A 21800-nucleotide genomic window follows, 5' to 3' on the forward strand; every position below is an offset into this window, starting at 1 on the left:
ACTTTCTACTTTGACATTATGGGGTATTGTGTTTATGCTAGTGACACAAAATCTCAATTGAATCAATTTTAAATTCAGGCTGTAACACAACAAAATGTGGAAAAAGTCAAGCGGTGTGAATACTTTCTGAATGCACTTTATATCTCTTTATTATGCATGGAGAATACTTTGGAACAGATCTCCAAATTAAAAATCACTTGGAGCTGATTTGCTGGTGTTTTTACATTATTTTATGCCCACAAATAAACATTTGTCTTTTTGGAGGGCTCAGAAAAGTTGGGGGGGGGGGGGGGCAGTTGAGGAACCCTGTCCTAAACTGTTCCCCGCTGGTGTATAACTGCTATCCCACACAACACGTTCATTATGCAGAGATGCAGCCTCTTCAATACTGAATGAAGAGGTAAATTGCACCTATTATCTAGTATGTCATCATGGAAAATGTATTTCCCCACACCTACCTATTTGCATACTCAATGCACTCAAATGTCTATAAATGTGCTGTTCTTTTGTTCAGTCTCTGCCCATTCTGCGAACACTACATTATATCAATAGCAATGCTGTTGGAATGCTGTATAACCAGTGGCTCTAGTGAAAATATATTAACCATAGTATAATACACATTACCATATCTACCCATATCTTCTAGAGTTGCATACACATAATGTGACAACCTGTGCTAACAAAACCAAAATTAACTAAGTGGAGGCTGACAAAATCACCACAGTGTACTTTATTAAATTAATGTTGGTACTTTGTGTTGCATTAGAATCAAATAAAAATTTACAAAATTCCAATATATACAAAAATGTCATGTTCTTTTTTAACTCTTCAATTTACAATAAAATTAGTTTTGATCTGATTTAATGCATTTGAAGCACTTCAGACTTTCATCACACAATGCAACTTACTTAAAGACCAATAATTAACAGTTTTTTAGTTTTTTGCATTTTTGTCATTTAATACATCACATACACCACACTATTTTAATCTGTATTACATCATATGTAACTGCCATCTTGTGGCGGCGGACCTCTAGTCAACAGACACCCTTCACAATCAGGACGCCGAGAGGAATGTTCTTTTAACATATACATCTGCATACATTTATTTACAGTTAGATCATTTTGTTTTTCAATTACTATTGTGATCCTCCATTTGCAACTGAGACACTAAGAACATCTGTACATTATGCTTTAGAAGTCAAACAAAATGGAATGCCACTATTCCTATGTTCATTCGTTACTGTGCTTGTATTAATGTGCTATAGGCTATAGGGGTGGCGTAGTATCATTCAGTATATCACTGCTATTCATCTACATTACTAGTATCTAATGTTGATGTATACCTCAGAACAAAACTCAAACACCAATAATGGACCCAAATCTCAGACAGGAAATAATAGTAGTTCCTTTTTATTATTATTATTATTATTTTGTCTTCAGTGTGACCTGCTACAAGAAGGACATGTACATTTTGGGGTAAAAGTTAGGGGTGCCCATTTAAACTGTGAGCTTAATAGGTCTATCTTGCATCATGGAGAATTATATCATAGTATAAGCACAGTAACTTTATAGAAACACAATGCTATTGGGCCCTGAACAGAGAATTTTGATAAACCTAGAGACCACTTTGATCATCATAACCACACAACCAGGGGTATGGTGCACAAAAACAAATCCTTATGAGATTGAAAGAAATAAGACAAAAGCATAAATGTTTTCTTAAGGCAAACGAAACAGATCTAAGCAGCATAAATCGTCACAACCATCAATTCCTCTTAAACAATAAGTGAGTTTGTTGACAAGTGCATTTTCCAGTCTGCTGTCTGATGCACTTACAGCAGAATACCCTCCACCATCAGAACACTGAACACCATGTCATTTGTTTCACATTTCCATGTATGATCTTGGTAAGAAGATCAATACATTATCATGTATCAATGATGTCAGAGGAGGGTATTCTGTTCAGAAACTAAGTTGAGGTAGGTATATGTACAATTTACATACTATTTCAGAGATGATGATGAACAATTGTAGTCTGAGATTCAACCCTGGATGTGCTAACGAACAAAAATAAAGAATAAGACACCGTCCTGAAATGTTTGAGTGTTTCTGTATAGATGGGTTTTACATATGGTGTAATAATAATTTCATCATTATCACCCACAAGACCAAATTAAATTCTCTCACTCAGTTGTGACAACAGGGAACGTATTTTCAATGTACTGATAATGACTAATTTGACCTCATCTGACCCTATAAAAGTCACTGACACATATTCATATTTGACACTAAGCTCACCCCTACTATTTCCTAAAAATAGAACAACATTTAGAAAAGGTAAACTTGTAAGTCTTGTCTTTTTAGGGGTGATGTATAGGGGAGGCCACTGGGTGCTAATTTGGATGGGACTAACAGCAGTTGTTCGTATCTGTTAATTATTCTCAATATACATTGATACTGAGGAAGCCTATGTGGATATCGCTGTATGAGGACACAGCTACACCAATATTCTGCAAAATATGACTTCAGTTTAGTCTAGTTGAGGCAGTGACCACAATAAATCCTCAACACTGGGACCCCCACTGAAAATGAAAACAGCAGTTGAAAGCAAACAACATGATATGAGCAAAACAAGATAAAATCTCATGTTAAAATGGATCAGATTGAGTGAAGGGAAGCACGGCGAAAGAGAGACATGTGCAGGGTGACATTGATAGAATTATATACAAAATGTTTTATTTATGAGGAGATGGAACCTTGCCAAGTGACCTTCAATGATTCACTAGTTGATGATGAGAAATTCATTTGACCTCCATAAGTGTATCATCTGTGGCAGACCTAAATAAGAGATACCTACATCGCAGTGTAGCCTTGTTTCTTCCCCAAAATATGTAGCTCACATCCTCCTTATTCTCACAAAGGCTGTATAATTATTGACTTAAAAAGTGTGCTCTGAATTAAAGAACCTCTCCCTATTGATTAAAAGATATTCTGTTGTATCAAATGATGACAAATATATGTCTGGATATGCAGCCAATCTCCCAAATCCACTGGGCACAGATGTCAGTTCAACGTTCAGCTTTGATTGATATTTGCAGGAAAATTGAAAATTAACAAAACATTGAGGCCATTTGTTGCATTTTGGTTTTTAAATTGGGTTAAAATGAGACAAAATGTTTGTGATGAGTTTGTGCTGATCCAATTAGTCAATTAATTTAGTCTTGCGTATAGAAGCCTTTTGTCAAAAAATCGAATCAAATCTGCAAAGTTGTGTGTGCGTCATCACCTACTGAATCCTACTGAATCCTCATCACCCTACTGAATTCTGTTCTTTAACCACCATCCTCCATGCCACAGTGAGTGACAAAAGCCACAGTGTTGTGCCATTGATGATAATTAGCTAATTCTGAACCCTGTGCTTTCCTCATTTTCACCGCGGCCATTCGGTTTCCGTCTTCATTCTAAATAAATCAAAGCATCTCCTTTTAAATGAAACTGGAAACAGATCGGTTAACAAGACAAACTGAACAGATAAGAGTTGTTCTAATAAGGAGTGCTGCATCAATTAATGAATGCTGCTCCACACTGAATCCAACTCAGAAGTAAACAGAGCTGTGGACATGATTTTACCAAGTGCTTCTGCATGTATTACCAAAAAAAAACTTTTTAGAGAGTCCCTTGAACTTGTAGCAGAATTCACTTCTGAATATTTAATGGAGTTGATTAAAACATACCACAGAACACAATGGAACAGACACTGTAACTAAGACAATTTGTGTGATGGCGCGGCAACAAGGCAAATTATGTGAAAACAAAGTAAACCATGTTCAAATGAAGAATTACCCACCTACTAACGTATATGAATACTACAAATAATAAGACATTTTAACAAAAACAGTTGACCTAAAATATATCTATACCATCAGAAGAGATAAAAAATCTAGCTCTAGTCGAACACAACTGACACGTCTTACTGGACTAATCAGGAGCTTTTTCCCTCAAATTGTCACATTGAATGCCACGATTTCCTTCTGTCAATGTGCTCTGTTTAATTCCACTGACAAGTTTTCAGCTTGTTTTTTCTCTCCTCTTTGTCACCCTCTTCGCTCTATACTTCAAATGAACAAGACGTAAAAAATAAGCACTTGTGACCTAGAACTGAAAAAGAAGGAACAAACTTTCATTTTTGTGCAGACGCCTTTTCAAGATTTAAAGATACAATGTTCTTTTTTAGATATCACATCCACAGTCATAGTGCCTGGGGCTTAAGTCAGAGCACAAAGGTGAAACACTTTTTTTTTACCTGCTCAAAACACCATCTTGACACCATTCATGTTGGGTGTTGACAGTTACAATGATATCAGTGGTATACGCCCTAGAATTCCTCTGTGTGGTACTGATCTTGTGTTGAGTATAGGCTACAGCAGCATTTTGCACCATAGGGCTGAAGTGCACATCTCTAGTTCCTTGCACTACAATATATAGCTACAGACAAAATGACCACTGATTGTAGCATCTACACATGCCCTCCTGTGCCATGCTTTGTCTCTCTTACACGCACACGCGTGCGCTCGCTCACACACACACACACACGCACGCACGCACGCACGCACGCACGCACGTACACACACTCACGGACAGACGCACGCATGCACACACACATAACCCCCCCCCCCCCCCCCCAACACGCACGGATGGCAATACATTTTCACATCAGTTACGTACAACGTTAAAAAGAATGTTGCATCTTGAATCTGACAGTACATCCTGCAGGTGCTTCAGTTATGAGAGTAGTTTGGCTGAAGTGGCTGCTCGTCTGTGTCCTCGTCTCCTCCTCTCCTCTCCTCCTCCCCATACAGAACAGGTCTGTGTGGCCCAGCTAGTAGACTGATCCTTATCAGCCGGATGGACGCACGGCAGCCCAGACCAGAGCTGCACGAGACTGGACTGTAAATGGGAGCTGCCAGGAAGGTATTTGGCCTGCTGCCTATTATCCAGGCGAGAACAAAGATGAGGTTTGTCCTTCAGTCTCTCCACAGTACATGAACATTTCGGTTTTATGTAGCATATAAACAGCATGATACCCAGGTACAGTACTCTTTCTTCACATTGTATTCAAGTAAATAGTATTTCTGCCCAGCCTCAATCTAGTACTGTCCAGTTACTGGCAGTCACAGCCACCGACCCGCAGACTCAGTTCACACAATCCAGTAGTTTCAGACCTTTTGGCACTAGCACAACATGGCTGATGACATCAGAACTTGGGACCAGTACACGTGTACAGTATGACAGACAACTCTCTAGTCATGTTGCTAATTACATCACAGAAATAACTTGAACCATCCTAATATGTATCAGGACCATTTGATTACCTTTTTTATTTATAACACGTCCATTCTATGTATATCAGGGGATATTACTAGTATCTGTAAATGTACAGTATATCTTTGCAGATCTAAGATGGTGGTAGTAGAGATGACTAGATATTTGAGATGCCGTAGGTAAACAGGAACCAGCAATGACCCTACATTGAGTACTTTGGTACTTTTGTCATATGAGGATGTGTATGGTCCTCTGCTTGGTTCCACCTGGTTGGCAGAGCTCAGACAACCTTCATAACGACCTATTATGAACCTTCATAACCCACCTATTATGAAGGGGCATGATGTCATTCATTGGAATGCTGCTGTTATCATGATAGACTATGGGGATACATTTGTATTTGTGTGTGCAATGGCCTTTTTAAAAATAAGAGATTCCCTGACAGACGTAAGTAAAAACTACAAGAACAATAAGGACAACATCAACCAAAAACAAAACTGTTTAGAAAACATGAATATATCCCTCTGACACATCAACTAGTAAGTTGTGCCTATTCTGAAGTTGTAAAAAAAAAAACAGCTGGCGCACACCCAGAATAATAGTTTGTGTGGAGGTACTGACTAACGGCAAATAAACTATAAACTATTAAAATAAAGAAAGTCGCACACTCCATGTATAATCTTCCAGCAATTCAATGGGTATTTACCAACGTTTCGGCATCACAGTGCCGTCCTCAGGGTGAGGAAGTGTGCCTTCCTCTGAGGAAATCACAGTGATGCCGAAACATTGGTAAATATCCATTGAATTGCTGGAAGATTGTACATGGAGTGTGCGACTTTCTTTATTCTGAAGTTGTAACCATGACAACCAACATCATGGTTCAATGCTAGTATGTATATAGAGAGAGCTCATAAGGTATTATTGCCACAGTCCTGCTGTAAATCTAAGTTGATGGTCATCCTTTATTACAGTTGAGCATTTCCATGGATCCTTCATCCAGGCAGCGGTGCAGGGCTACAACGTGGTCTCGTACTCTAGACGCTCCTGAACAGTAGTGTCATCTTTGTACTGGAGTCTGGGTGGCGTGGGGGAACAGTCGATGGCCAGGATGGCCTTGCGTATACTCCTGTCCAGTACGTGCCTCTCCCAGGCCGGATAGCGATTCCGACACAGGTCTATTTTGATGACTGTCTCCTCGATGCGTGGGGCACGGGAGGACGGCGTGGAGGGGGCGGTGGGTCTCACCTGAAACACGGGCATACAGCCGTCCCTCTCTGTGTATTTGGCGTCTCTGCCAATGGTGCCATCCCCCGAGATGAGGGGCACACCCCGATTGGACCTCAGCGAGTTGGTGGCCCCCTCGGTGGGCAGCATAAAAGCAGCGGTGGGGTCGTCCAGCACGAGGCTGGGTGAGTGTCCGAAGCGGGGCCCGTTGGGGTGAAAGAAGGCGTAGTACATGAGCATGAAGACGATGCCGGTGAGGAAGCTGCTGAAGATGACACAGAGGGCGGGGACGGCGAAGGCGTCGGTGCTCTGAGGGACGCGGTACAGGTACCACAGGGCACTCAGAGTAGTGTTCTCCAGCAGGATCACAAAGTAGTAGATGAAAAGCCTACACCGAGTATGACCCTCCTTCACATTGAACCAACTGAAGATGTAGATGATGCCCACTACCATGTCGAAGACAATCTCCTCCCACTTGGTGATGCAAAACTCAGTCTCGCAGTGGACTATCCAGAAGGTCATGAAGCACCAATGCAGGACGATGAAGATGCCGAAGTAGAGCTGGAACACGGAGGCAAACAGGGCGAAGGTGATGACCCGGGCAGCGATGGTGAAGAAATGCCAGCAGAACTGGATGATGACAGCCAGGTAGCTGATTGGCTTCTTGTCATCCCGGGAGTCGCGCAGCGCTTTCTGATAGGATGCCAGGGCCCAGGCCAGAGACACAAGGGAGGCAGCCGCTGTCATTCCTACGGAAATACAGAGCGGACAAAAAAAATGAATTAGAGACACAGTCACAATCACATTTACAGGCATTACATATGGGTAGTAATGTGTGGAATTTTCCGTCCTGTAAATCTGCCATGTTATGGTTTCTTAAATAATATACTATAATGTCACCAAAGGAGGAGTCACAGAAAATGTGTGATGGAAAAATATATATTTCGCAGGAAGTATCTAAGAAGAGCACTTTTCAAAGAGCATTGCAACACCAAACAGAACCAGGAGCCAAACTCAAATCTTTTTGCACCAAACACAAACAAAAGCACATTTAGGAGACAAACAACCCTTAATTAGTGTCGATGTCCGCACCCACACGGGAATCGAATTAGCATAATAATACAAAATAACCATCAAAATCCGTCTATTTAAGCTAGAGATATCCCTTTCTTTACATGGGCTGGCCTTCTGAAATAGTCCAGCCACACAGACAGTATTGTGAAGAATTTGATCCTGAAGAAATTCGGCTTGGTCCATAAGACCCGGTTCACCCCGCTACCATCCAGAAGGTGAGGTCAGTACAGGTGCATCAAAGCTGGGACCGAGAGACTGAAAAGTAGCTTCTCCCTCAAGGCCATCAGACTGTTAATTAAATAGTCACCACGAGCCAGCCTCCACACAGTACCCTGCCCTCAACTTTAGTCACTGTTACAAGTCGGCTACCACCCGGTACTCTACCCTGCACCTTAGAGGCTGCTGCCCTATGTACATCGTCATGGAGCACTAGTCACTTTAATAAAGGAACACTGCCACTTTAAATCATGTTTACATACTGTTTTACCCACTTCATATGTATTCACTATATTCTAGTCAAGGCCCAACCTATTTAAGTATTGCTGTACAGATAGTATTCTTCAGATATACTACATATTTCTAGCCATATACTATCCGTATTGTCTTTACAGCCCATCACACATATACTATCCGTATTGTCTATACAGCCCATCACACACACACACACGCACGCACGCACGCACGCACGCACGCACGCACGCACGCACAAACACACACACACACACACACACACACACACACACACACACACACACACACACACACACACACACACACACACACACACACACACACACACACACACACACACACACACACACACACACATACAGTTGAAGTCGGAAATTTACATAGGTTGGAGTCCTTTAAACACACACACACACACACACACACACACAATTTCTTATTAACAAACTATTTTTCAACAATTGTTTACATACAGATTATTTCACTTATAATTCACTGTATCACACTTCCAATGAGTCAGATGTTTACATACACTAAGTTGACTGTGCCTTTAAACAGCTTGGAGAATTCCAGAAAATTATGTCATGGCAGTCAATTGGAGGTGTACCTGTGGATGTATTTCAAGGCCTACCTTCAAACTCAGTGCCTCTTTGCTTGACATCATGGGAAAATCAAAAGAAATCAGCCAAGACCTCAGAAAGAAAATTGTAGACCTCCACAAGTCTGGTTCATCCTTGTGAGCAATTTCCAAACGCCTGAAGGTACCACATTCATCTGTACAAACAATAGTACACAAGAATAAACACCATGGGACCACGCAGCCGTCATACTGCTCAGGAAGACGTGTTCTGTCTCCTAGAGATGTACGTACTTTGGTGCGAAAAGTGCAAATCAATCCCAGAACAACAGCAAAGGACCTTGTGAAGATGCTGGAGGAAACAGGTACAAAAGTATCTATATCCACAGTAAAACGAGTCCTATATCGTCATAACCTGAAAGGCCGCTCAGCAAGGAAGAAGCCAATGCTCCAAACGCGCCATAAAAAAGCCAGACTATGGTTTGCAACTGCACATGGGGACAAAGATCGTACTTTTTGGAGAAATGTCCTCTGGTCTGATGAAACAAAAATAGAACTGTTTGGCCATAATGACCATCATTATGTTTAGAGGAAAAAGGGGAAGGCTTCCAAGCTGAAGAACACCATCCCAACAGTGAAGCACGGGGGTGGCAGCATCATGTTGTGGGGGTGCTTTGCTGCAGGAGGGACTGGTGCACTTCACAAAATAGATGTCATCATGAGGCAGGAAAATGATGTGGATATATTGAAGCAACATCTCATGACATCAGTCAGGAAGTTAAAGCTTGGTCGCAAATGGGTCTTCCAAATGGACAATGACCCCAAGCATACTTCCAAAGTTGTGACTAAATGGCTTTGGACAACAAAGTCAAGGTATTGGAGTGGCCATCACAATTCCCGGAAATCTGTGGGGAGAACTCAAAAAGCGTGTGCAGCAAGGAGGCCTACAAACCTGGCTCAGTTACACCAGCTCTGTCAGGGTGAATGGGCCAAAATTCACCCAACTTATTGTGGGAAGCTTGCGGAAGGCTACCCGAAACATTTGACCCAAGTTAAACAATTTAAAGGCAATGCTACCAAATACTAATTGAGTGTATGTAAACTTCCGACCCACTGGGAATGTGATGAAATAAATAAAAGCTGAAATAAATAATTCTCTCTACTATTATGTTGACATTTAACAATCTTTAAAATAAAGTGGTGATCCTAACTGACTGAATTGTGAAAAACTGAGTTTAAATGTATTTGGCTAAGGTGTATGTAAACTTCCGACTTCAACTGTATTAACTCCAATAATTACTAATTACATATACATATACATATACAGTACCAGCCAAAAGTTTGGATACACCTACTCATTCAAGGGTTTTTCTTTATTTTTACAGCTTTGCACACTCTTTGCATTCTCTCAACCAGCTTCACCTGGAATGCTTTTCCAACAGTCTTCAAGGAGTTCTCACATATGTTGAGCACTTGTTGGCTGCTTTTCCTTCACTCTGCGGTCCAACTCATCCCAAACCATCTCAATTGGGTTGAGGTCGGGTGATTGTGGAGGCCAGGTCATCTGATGAAGCACTCCATCACTCTCCTTCTTGGTCAAATAGCCCTTACACATCCTGGAGATGTGTTGGGTCATTGTCCTGTTGAAAAACAAATGATAGTCCCACTGAGCGCAAACCGGATGGGATGGCGTATCGCTGCAGAATGCTGTGGTAGCCATGCTGGTTAAGTGTGCCTTGAATTCTAAATAAATCACAGACAGTGTCACCAGAAAAGCACCCCCACACCATCATATCCCCTCCTCCATGCTTCATGGTGGGAAATACACATGCGGAGATCATCCGTTCACCTGCTCTGCATCTCGTTTAGAACCAAAAATCTCAAATTGAGCAAAGGACTGATTTCCACCAGTCTTATGTCCATTGCTCATGTTTCTTTGCCCAAGCAAGTCTCTTCTTCTTATTGGTGTCTTTCAGTAGTGGTTTCATTATAGTAATTCGACCATGAAGGCCTGATTCACACAGTCTCCTCTGAACAGTTGATGTTAAGATATGTCTGTTACTTGAACTCTGTGAAGCATTTATTTGGGTTCCAATCTGAGGCTGGTACCTCTAATTAACTTATCCTCTGCAGCAGAGGCAACTCTGGGTCTTCATTTCCTGTGGCGGTCCTCATGATTGACAGTTTCATCATAGCGCTTGATGGTTTTTGCGACTGCATTTGAAGAAACGTTCAAAGTTCTTGAAATTTTCTGCATTGACTGACCTTCCTGTCTTAAAGTAATGATGGACTGTCTTTTCTCTTTGCTTATTTGATCTATTCTTGCAATTATATGGACTTGGTCTTTTACCAAATAGGGCTATCTTCTGAATATCACCCCTACCTTGTCACAACACAACTGATTGGCTCAAATGCATTAAGAAGGAAAGAAATTCTTCAAATGAACTTTTAACAAGACACACCTGTTCATTTAAATGCATTCCCGGTGACTACCTCAAGAAGAAGCTGGTTGAGAGAATGCCAAGTGTGTGTAAAGCTGCCATCAAGGCAAAGGGTGGCTACTTCGAAGAATCTCAAATATAAAATATATTGTGATTTGTTAAACACTGTTTTGATTGCTATATGATTCCATATGTGTTATTTCATAGTTTTGATGTTTTCAGCCTTATTCTACAATGTAGAAAAGAGTAAAATGTTTTGACTAGTACTGTATACACTACCATTGAAAAGTTTGAGGTCACTTAGAAATGTCTTTGTTTTCCATGAAAACATACATGAAATGAGCTGCAAAATGAATAGGACATATAGTCAAGTGGTTGACAAGGTTATAAGTAATGATTTTTAATTGAAATAATAATTGTGTCCTTACAGCCTTGCAGACCTTTGACATTCTAGTTGTCAATTTGTTGAGGTAATCTGAAGAGATTTCACCCCATGCTTCCTGAAGCACCTCCCACAAGTTGGATTGGCTTGATGGGTACTTCTTACGTACCATACGGTCAAGCTGCTCCCACAACAGCTCAATAGAGTTGGGATCCGGTGACTGTGCTGGTCACTCCATTATAGACAGAATACCAGCTGACTGCTTCTTCCATAAATAGTTATTGCATAGTTTGGAGCTGTGCTTAGGGTCATTGTCTTGTTGAAGGAGGATATGGCATGGTGTTGCAAAATGGAGTGATAGCCTTCCTTCTTCAAGATCCCTTTTACTCTGTACAAATCTCCCACTTTACCATCACCAAAGCACCCCCAGACCATTACACTGCCTTCACCATGCTTGACAGATGGCGTCAAGCACTCCGCCAACATCTTTTCATTTTTTCTGCGTCTCACAAATGTTCTTCTTTGTGATCCGAACACCTCAAACTTAGATTCGTCTGTCCATAACACTTTTTTCCAATCTTCCTCTGTCCAGTGTCTGTGTTCTTTTGCCCATCTTAATATTTTATTTTATTGGCCAGTCTGAGATATGTTTTTTTCTTTGCAACTGCCTAGAAGGCCCTAATCCTGGAGTCGCCTCTTCAATGTTGACATTGACACTGGGGTTTTGATGGTACTATGTAATGAAGTTGCCAGTTGAGGACTTGTGAGGCGTCTGTTTCTCAAACTAGACACTCGAATGTACCTGTCCTCTTGCTCAGTTGGGCACTGAGGCCTCCCACTGTCACGCCCTGATCTGTTTCACCTTTGTGATCGTCTCCACCCACCTCCAGGTGTCACCCGTTTTCCCCATTAGTCCCTGGGTATTCATTCCGGTGTTCCCTGTTTGTCTGTTGCCAGTTTGTCTTGTCAAGTCAACCACTGTGTTTTTCTGTGCTACTGCTTTTTCATATCTCTCTTTTGCTAGTCCTCCCGGTTGTTTTGTGCCTTGACTCTGAACCCGCCCGCCTGACCTGGAGCCTGCCTGTCACTCTGTACCTCCTGGACTCTGACCTTGTTTATGATCTCTTGCCTGCCCCTTGAATTATAATAAATATCAGAGACCCGAACCATCTGCCTCCCTTGTCTGCATCTGGGTCTCGTCCTGTGCCCTTATACCCACTCCTCGTTCTATTCTGGTTAGAGCCAGTTTACGCTGGCTCTAACCAGGGAGTAGTACACAGCGTTGGGAGTAGTGAAGGGAGTAGTACACACCGTTGTACAAGATCTTCAGTTTCTTGGCAATTTCTCACATGGAATAGCCTTCATTTCTCAGAACAAGAACAGACTGACGAGTTTCAGAAGAAAGTCTTTGTTTCTGGCCATTTTGAGCCTGTAATCGAACCCACAAATGTTGATGGTCCAGATACTCAACTAGTCTAAAGAAGGACAGTTTTATTGCTTCTTTAATCAGAACAACAGTTTTCAGCTGTGTATATATACACTGCTCAAAAAAATGAAGGGAACACTAAAATGTATTTATTTATTTCACCTTTATTTATAACACATAACACATCCTAAAAATAAAAAAAATAACACATCCTAGATCTGAATGAATGAAATATTCTTATTAAATACTTTTTTCTTTACATAGTTGAATGTGCTGACAACAAAATCACACAAAAATTATCAATGGAAATCAAATTTATCAACCCATGGAGGTCTGGATTTGGAGTCACACTCAAAATTAAAGTGGAAAACCACACTACAGGCTGATCCAACTTTGATGTAATGTCCTTAAAACAAGTCAAAATGAGGCTCAGTAGTGTGTGTGGCCTCCACGTGCCTGTATGACCTCCCTACAACTCCTGGGCATGCTCCTGATGAGGTGGCGGATGGTCTCCTGAGGGATCTCCTCCCAGACCTTGACTAAAGCGTTCGCCAACTCCTGGACAGTCTGTGGTGCAACATGGCTTTGGTGGATGGAGCGAGACATGATGTCCCAGATGTGCTCAATTGGATTCAGGTCTGGGGAACGGGCGGGCCAGTCCATAGCATCAATGCCTTCCTCTTGCAGGAACTGCTGACACACTCCAGCCACATGAGGTCTAGCATTGTCTTGCATTAGGAGGAACCCAGGGCCAACCGCACCAGCATATGGTCTCACAAGGGGTCTGAGGATCTCATCTCGGTACCTAATGGCAGTCAGGCTACCTCTGGCGAGCACATGGAGGGCTGTGCGGCCCCCCCAAAGAAATGCCACCCCACACCATGACTGACCCATCGCCAAACCGGTCATGCTGGAGGATGTTGCAGTCAGCAGAACGTTCTCCACGGCGTCTCTAGACTCTGTCACGTCTGTCACATGTGCTCAGTGTGAACCTGCTTTCATCTGTGAAGAGCACAGGGTGCCAGTGGCGAATTTGCCAATCTTGGTGTTCTCTGGCAAATGCCAAACGTCCTGCACGGTGTTGGGCTGTAAGCACAACCCCCACCTGTGGACGTCGGGCCCTCATACCACCCTCATGGAGTCTGTTTCTGACCGTTTGAGCAGACACATGCACATTTGTGGCCTGCTGGAGGTCATTTTGCAGGGCTCTGGCAGTGCTCCTCCTTGCACAAAGGCGGAGGTAGCGGTCCTGCTGCTGGGTTGTTGCCCTCCTACGGCCTCCTCCACGTCTCCTGATGTACTGGCCTGTCTCCTGGTAGCGCCTCCATGCTCTGGACACTACGCTGACAGACACAGCAAACCTTCTTGCCACAGCTCGCATTGATGTGCCATCCTGGATGAGCTGCACTACCTGAGCCACTTGTGTGGGTTGTAGACTCCGTCTCATGCTACCACTAGAGTGAAAGCACCGCCAGCATTCAAAAGTGACCAAAACATCAGCCAGGAAGCATAGGAACTGAGAAGTGGTCTGTGGTCACCACCTGCAGAACCACTCCTTTATTAGGGGTGTCTTGCTAATTGCCTATAATTTCCACCTGTTGTCTATTCCATTTGCACAACAGCATGTGAAATTTATTGTCAATCAGTGTTGCTTCCTAAGTGGACAGTTTGATTTCACAGAAGTGTGATTGACTTGGAGTTACATTGTGTTGTTTAAGTGTTCCCTTTATTTTTTTGAGCAGTGTATATATCTATCAGATAAAGGACAGACACTTCAAAACATACTTCCTTTTTATTTAATTTTGAACTATCTTTTTTTACCCATGTACGAAGCTGTTTTTCAATGTGTTTGTCACGTTCCTGACCTATTTATGTTAGTTGTTATGTGTGTTAGTTGGTCAGGACGTGAGGTTGGGTGGGCATTCTATGTTTTCTGTTTCTGTGTTGGTTTTGGGTTGCCTGGTATGGCTCTTAATTAGAGGCAGGTGTTTGGCGTTCCTCTAATTAAGAGTCATATTTAGGTAGGCGTTGTCACAGTGTTCGTTGTGGGTGATTGTCTTCCGTGTTTGTGTATGTCGTTGCACCACACGGGACTGTTTTCGGTTTGTTTTGTTCATCGTTGTTTTTGTGTAGCCTGTTTTCTCTATTCGTGCGTTCTTCTTGTTTCATGTAAGTTCGTCGTCTAGGTCTGTCTACACCGTTTGTTGTTTTGTTAGTTTAGTTAAGTTCGTGTTTTCGTTTAATAAATATGTGTTCAAACTCCACTGCGCCTTGGTTCGATCAATACTCCTCCTTTTCGACCGAAGAGAAGGAGGACCGCCGTTACAGTGTTTCTATGAGCTAATAGCAGTAAGGGCAAATTCAATATTTCATCAAATCATTTTCTAATATATTTTTTTATATACCTACAGGGGTCCTAAAATTCTAAATAAAATAGCTAAATGATCCTTGGTATGACCATCTTAAAACAATTCCATATGTTAGCTTAGTATAAACCCCGCCCCGGGCCCATAGACCTTAGTGGGAGGAACTGCATAGCAATATCTACCAATGGTGGAAAAAAAAGTTTAAAAAGTAACAGTCAAGATCCCTTAATAGAAAATGACTCAAGTATAAGTGAAAGTCACCCAGCAAAATACTATTTGAGTAAAAGTCAAAGTATTTGGGTTGAAATTTACATAAGTATCAAAAGTAAATGTAATTGGTAAAATACAGTGCCTTTGGAAAGTATTCAGACCTCTTGACGTTTTCCACATTTTGTTACGTAACAGCCTTTTTCCAAAATTGATTAAATAAATAAAAATCCTCAGCAATCTACACACAATACAACATAATGACAGAGCGAATAACAGGTTGTTAGACATTTTTGCTAATTTCAAAAAAATGTAAAATAGAAATAACTTATTTACATAAGTATTCAGACCTTTTGCTATGAGACTCGAAATTGAGCTCAGTCGCATCCTCTTTCCATTGATCGTCCTAGAGATGTTTCTACAACTTGATTGGAATCCACCTGTGGTAAATTCAATTTATTGGATTAAGCACACTGCCAAGACAATGCAGGAGTGGCTTCGGGACAAGTCTCTGAATGTCCTTGAGTGTCCCAGCCAGAGCCCGGACTTGAACCCAATCGAACATCTCTGGTGAGAACTGAAAATAGCTGTGCAGCAACGCTCCCCATCCAACCTGACAGAGCTTGAGAGGATCTGCAGAGAAGAATGGGGAAAAACTCCCCAAATACAGGAGTGCCAAGCTTGTAGAGTCATACCCAAGAAGACTCGATGCTGTAATCCCTACCAAAGGTGCTTCAACAAAGTACTAAGTAAAGGGTCTGAATACTTATGTAAATGTGATTTTTAAGTTTATTTTTATTTTTTATAATTTAGCAAAAAAATCTAAAAAACAGTGTTTCTTATTCATTGGGGGGTATTGTGTGTAGATCGATGAGGGAAAAAAACGATTTCATCAATATTAGAATAAGGCTCTAACGCCTCCCTAACCCGGATCCGGGATCCCCCCCAACACAAAAGCTGACTAGCATAGCCTAGCCTAAAGTTACAGGGATATCATAAAATAAAATGTTCATGAAATCACAAGTCCAAGACACCAAATGAAAGATACAGATCTTGTGATTCAAGCCATCATCTCTGATTTGTAAAATGTTTTACAGGGAAGACACAATATGTAAATCTATTAGCTAACCACTGTTAGCAAAAGACAACAATTTTCTTACTCCACCATTTTCTTACTGCATCAGTAGCTATCACCAATTCGGCCAAATAAAGATATTGATAGCCACTAACCAAGAAAAAACGTCATCAGATGACAGTCTGATAACATTTATTGTATAGGATAGGTTTTGTTAGAAAAATGTGCATATTTCAGGTATAAATCATAGTTTACAATTGCACCCACCATCACAACTCGACTACAAAAAATACAGAGAGCAACGTGTATTACCTAATTACTAATCATAAAACATTTCTTAAAAATACACAGCGTACACTAATTGAAAGACACAGATCCTGTGAATCCAGACAATATTTCAGATTTTCTAAGTGTCTTACAGCGAAAACACAATAAATCGTTATATTACCATAGCACATGTGCAAACATTACCCCAGCATTGATTCACGGCAAAAAGAGCGATAGCATTATCACCACCAAAATGTATTAATTTTTTCACTAACCTTCTCAGAATTCTTCAGATGACACTCCTGTAACATCATATTACAACATACATATAGAGTTTGTTCGAAAATGTGCATATTTAGCCACCAAAATCATGGTTAGACAATGAGAAAAGTAGCCAAGCTGGTCAGAAAATGTTGGGCGCCATATTAGACAGTGATCTAGTCTTATACATAAATACTCATAAACTTGACAAAAAAATACAGGGTGGACAGCGATTGATAGACAATTTAATTCTTAATGCAATCGCTGAATTACATTTTTTAAATTATCCTTACTTTCAATACAGGTTGCGCCAAGCGAAGCTATACCAAACAAAATGGCGGCATAAGCGTTTAACATTTTTCGACAGAAACACGATTTATCATCATAAATAGTTCTTACTATGAGCTGTTCTTCCATCAGAATCTTGGGCAATGAATCCTTTCTCCGGTCTAATCGTCTTTTGGTCGAAAGATCTCCTCTTGTCCCGTCGAAATGGCCACTAACGTTCACCATGCACTCGAAAAGTGCCCAGCTCTTCAAAGTGCATCACACAGAAATGCCATAAAATCGCCCTAAACGGATATAAATTGCTATAAAACGGTTCAAATTAACTACCTTATGATGTTTTTAACACCTATAACGAGTAAAAACATGACCGGAGAAATATTACTGGCTAAACAACAGCTTGGAAGGAGGCAAGTCCGATGTCCATCGTGCGTCAGGCGCGGGCAGGAAAAGAAAGCTACTTCCGGTCTTTGGTGTTTTATAGAGGCCCTGATTGCGCAATCGACTCCATTCAAAGCGTCACCCCGTACTGACATCCAGAGGAAGACGTAGGCAGTGTTTGTTTCTCCATAGCATTTACAGGGACTTTACAACCGACCTGGGAACAGGGGCAAAGATTTCTGAAATCTCACTCCCTGTCATGAAAAGTGCTGTAGAAGGAGTTCTGTTTCACTCAGAGACAAAATTCCAACGGCTATAGAAACTAGAGAGTGTTTTCTATCCAATAATAATAATAATATGCATATTGTACGAGCAAGAATTGAGTAGGAAGCCGTTTAATCTGGAGCCCGATTTATGCTAAGTCGAAACAGCACCCCCTATATTCGCAAGTAAAAAAGTACATACTTTTATTTAGGAATGTAGTGAAGTAAAAGTTGTCAAAAGTATAAATAGTAAAGTAAACTACAGATACCCCAAAAAACGACTTAAGTGGTACTTTAAAGTATTTTTACTTAAGGACTTTACACCAATGATATCTACTCAGTGACTCTCCACAGCACAATTAGCTCAATATTAACCCCATTCTTTTCCAAGTTGCCTGTAAAATACAGTAATTCACAAGGCCCACTGGTGGTGTTTAGCACTGAAATATCTGAACTGAGGGACTTTATTGTTACTTCGTACACAGTTACCTCCAGTAAAGATGGCTGTGATGATGGCAGAGGTCCAGGGAAGCCTGGCTGGAGAGTAATGACACTGGGTTTCTCTGAGGAGCTGGGTGCCATGGTTACTAAGTGCTCATGTTGCTGGAGTGATCGTCCTCTATCAAGAGTGAGAGGAGACCATCTCCTGGCCTCGATACCAGAGGGAGACAACAGCCCACACACACACTTGTACACACACACACTTGTACACACACACACACACTTGTACACACACTTGTACACACACTTGTACATACACTTGTACACACACACTTGTACACACACACTTGTACACACACACTTGTACACACACACACACACACACACACACACACACACACACACACACACACACACACACACACACACACACACACACACACACACACACACACACACACACACACACACACAGACTGACAAGTGCTAGAGCAGACATTAGAGAAAGAACAAGTCGACAGACTGAATTGACTGCATTTTACTAGCTTTGTGAAGTAAATTCTGTTGAATACATCTACTGTTTATTATTCCTCTGTAAACCCCTAGGGATTCAAGGGAAACTATTTAGACTACAATTTGACTATAAACACTGAAAGCAGGAGCAATAAGAGGCTAATTGGCAGCCATTCAAGTTCATGCAACCCTTTAATCACACGGAGGAGGACCATATAAAATCCTGGGATACATCCCAAATAGTACCCTATTCCCTATAGTGCACTACTTTTGAGCCCACTATAGAGCCCCCCACTATATAGGGAATAGGGTGCCATTTTGGATGTAGACCTGGACCTCTCTCTGGCAATTATACAATGGTGCTGTTGGACCATGCCAAACGGAGATGGCTTCCCATTAACACGAGTGGCTCTGAAAACTTAATTGCAACAGCTTTGTATCCAATTAAAAGTTAAGGCTTATTTTCCATCAGCCTGTTCAGAATGGAATGTCCCCATTCGGCCCACTCTCCATTTTCTTTGGGAAGCTTAATAAACCATGTTATTCAATCATTGAGCAAATAAAAAGTGAGGAACAGTCGTTATTACAGCGCATGACAGTCACTTACTCTTTGCCATAATTCGAGGCAGCTAGGCCTCTCAGTAAACACACTTGCTCTGTTGCTTTATTACATTCTCAAGAGCAAAGAGAGAGTGAAGCGATCTGGTGAATGAAGACTGGTCGAGCTGCACCGATAACCTCAGTTCATCCAATAGTCTAAAGGCCTGGCTGGGTTGACTAGGTTGTGCCTTTAAAGGTTCGATCAGATCAGACCACATTGAAATGGAGATGATTGCTATTCATTTTAACACAGCTCCCTTGGCTCCTCTTACAAGAAAGAGTTAGAGCTACCACTGTGAAGTGGAGCCTCATCCACAAAGAGATCTGGCAACAAGCTGTGCTTTAGTGGGAAAAGTGAGAGAAAAGTGAGAGAAAAACATGATGATGGCGCGGAATACTTAACATTCTCTAGACTGCACTGTTGTGAGCTAAGATATTTGTCTGTCTAACCTAGACTTTGGGTTATGATGTGGCTGCTACAGACACTTTCTGTCCATATAGAAACAACCTCATACATAATCAATTCATTATCCTGCATATGGATTAGTAAATCCAGCTTCAAGAGTTGAAAATGAAAGCCAACCAAACACCCTTCCAAATGTAAATGAAGAGTTTAGATGAAATGGAAAATATGGGACATCTTCAATGTATGTACATATCAAAGCATGAAGATCTTTTTTTAGTGCCTCACTCAAAACTCTTTGCCTCCTTGTGGATGGATATTTATGTGGCACCATGGCTCTTCAGAGCATGCATTTTGGTGCAATGTCAACCCTGTCACATTCCTCAAGAAGCCTTTCAGTACAGCAAAGTGTTAGCCTATTATCCTTTCTGTAGCTTCCCTTTGTGTAATGTCTCCTAAATAAGTCTCTATGGGCTTAAGTGGCACTATATGCATTACTTAACTCCCGTTCCTGGCCTTTAACACCCAGGACCATTACAGTCAATTGCATTTTGTTATCAGACGTGAACATGTGGCTGACTCCTGCGCTTTCTAGTCAATTTCACTTCAAAGTCAAACCGAGTCCGTTTTTTTAAGAGAGACGTCCTCTCTCTCCTTTTCAGGATGTCAGAACTGGATGGTGTGATGTATACAGTATACATGTTCATTAAACATGGCAGAGAATAATTGTCTTTCTTCGTCCACTACTGTCTGTCCACCACATACAGTACATTGAGCTGGGAGAATCGGACAGCTGTCTGTCTATCTATCAATAATATAACTATGCCTTTAAGCAGATGCTTTTTTTATCAACTGTATCTACTATATTGATTGGTCTATTTATTTACATGTGTGTATTTGCTTGTCATTGATTAATGACAGTGTTTAACCCAGTTAGATGCAGGCCAGGCCATTAGGTGTTGGCTGTTGGAGCATGATGAAAGGGTTTAATGACTACTGTGTGGAGTGGGATAATTAACAGGCTGAGGCCAGGAGTGTCAAGGGACTAGGAGGGGGCTGCGATTCTTATTCTGGAGCTAGGCCCTGCGTGCATGTGTTTGTGCACGTTTAGCACGCGTTTAGTTTAGTGCATGCGTGTGAGTGTGTGTGTGCAAGTGTGTGTGTGTTTCTGCGGAAGGAAGCATTGCCCCTCCTCTGCCCTCACACACAAATGTGCAGTGCATCTCGATGAGGGGAGGGAAGCCAAAGCCAGAAGAACCTGCCTGGCTGAATGGTCCAGTAGCATGCTTCCTGGTTACTGGGCTGTGTGATTTGACTGGTCATGTAATGCTCCTCTCCTCTCCTCTCTGCTCGTCTTGCTCACAGAGGCTACAGTAATTTGGGGAATGGGGCGGGCTGGGGACCAGGGAGGAGAGGGGGTTATGTAAACCACAGCAGCATCACTGCAGCACTGTCTGGGGCTGCAACATCCCAAATGGCACTCTTCTCCATATGCATTGCATTACATTTAACCAGACTAGTGCACTATATAGGGAATTGGGGGCCATTTCGGACTGCAAAGGATCTGCCCAAAAGTACTATATAAGGTACTATAGAGTATAAGCACTATATAGGGAATTGTCATTTCAGACGGAGCCTGTGTCTCCTTAGTATCTTCCACACGGAGGACTTAACAGTAAAATAACTAACTGATGGGAAATACCTGCTTCAGCAGCAGCAGCAGCAGCATTAGCAGCAGCAAGGTCATTACTGTTGACAGCACTGGGAAATGGATATAGGAAATAAAACGCTCATGAGTGTCTGCTTCCTGGTATACTGTACA

General features: G+C 41.6%; 1 protein-coding gene across 1 annotated transcript in view; it reads right to left on the reverse strand.

Annotated features, from left to right (window-relative positions):
- Positions 1-5354: 5354 nt before the first annotated feature.
- The window catches only part of LOC129824048 (XK-related protein 4-like), a 102055-nt gene continuing 85609 nt past the window's right edge, over positions 5355-21800 (reverse strand). Inside the window, exon 3 of the mRNA XM_055883331.1 lies at positions 5355-7297. Within this exon, the coding sequence (XP_055739306.1) occupies positions 6339-7297 (959 nt within the window). The 3' untranslated portion in view covers positions 5355-6338. The remainder of the gene's footprint in view (positions 7298-21800) is intronic.

Source organism: Salvelinus fontinalis, chromosome 26, assembly GCF_029448725.1.
Source record: "Salvelinus fontinalis isolate EN_2023a chromosome 26, ASM2944872v1, whole genome shotgun sequence".
NCBI lineage: Eukaryota > Metazoa > Chordata > Actinopteri > Salmoniformes > Salmonidae > Salvelinus > Salvelinus fontinalis.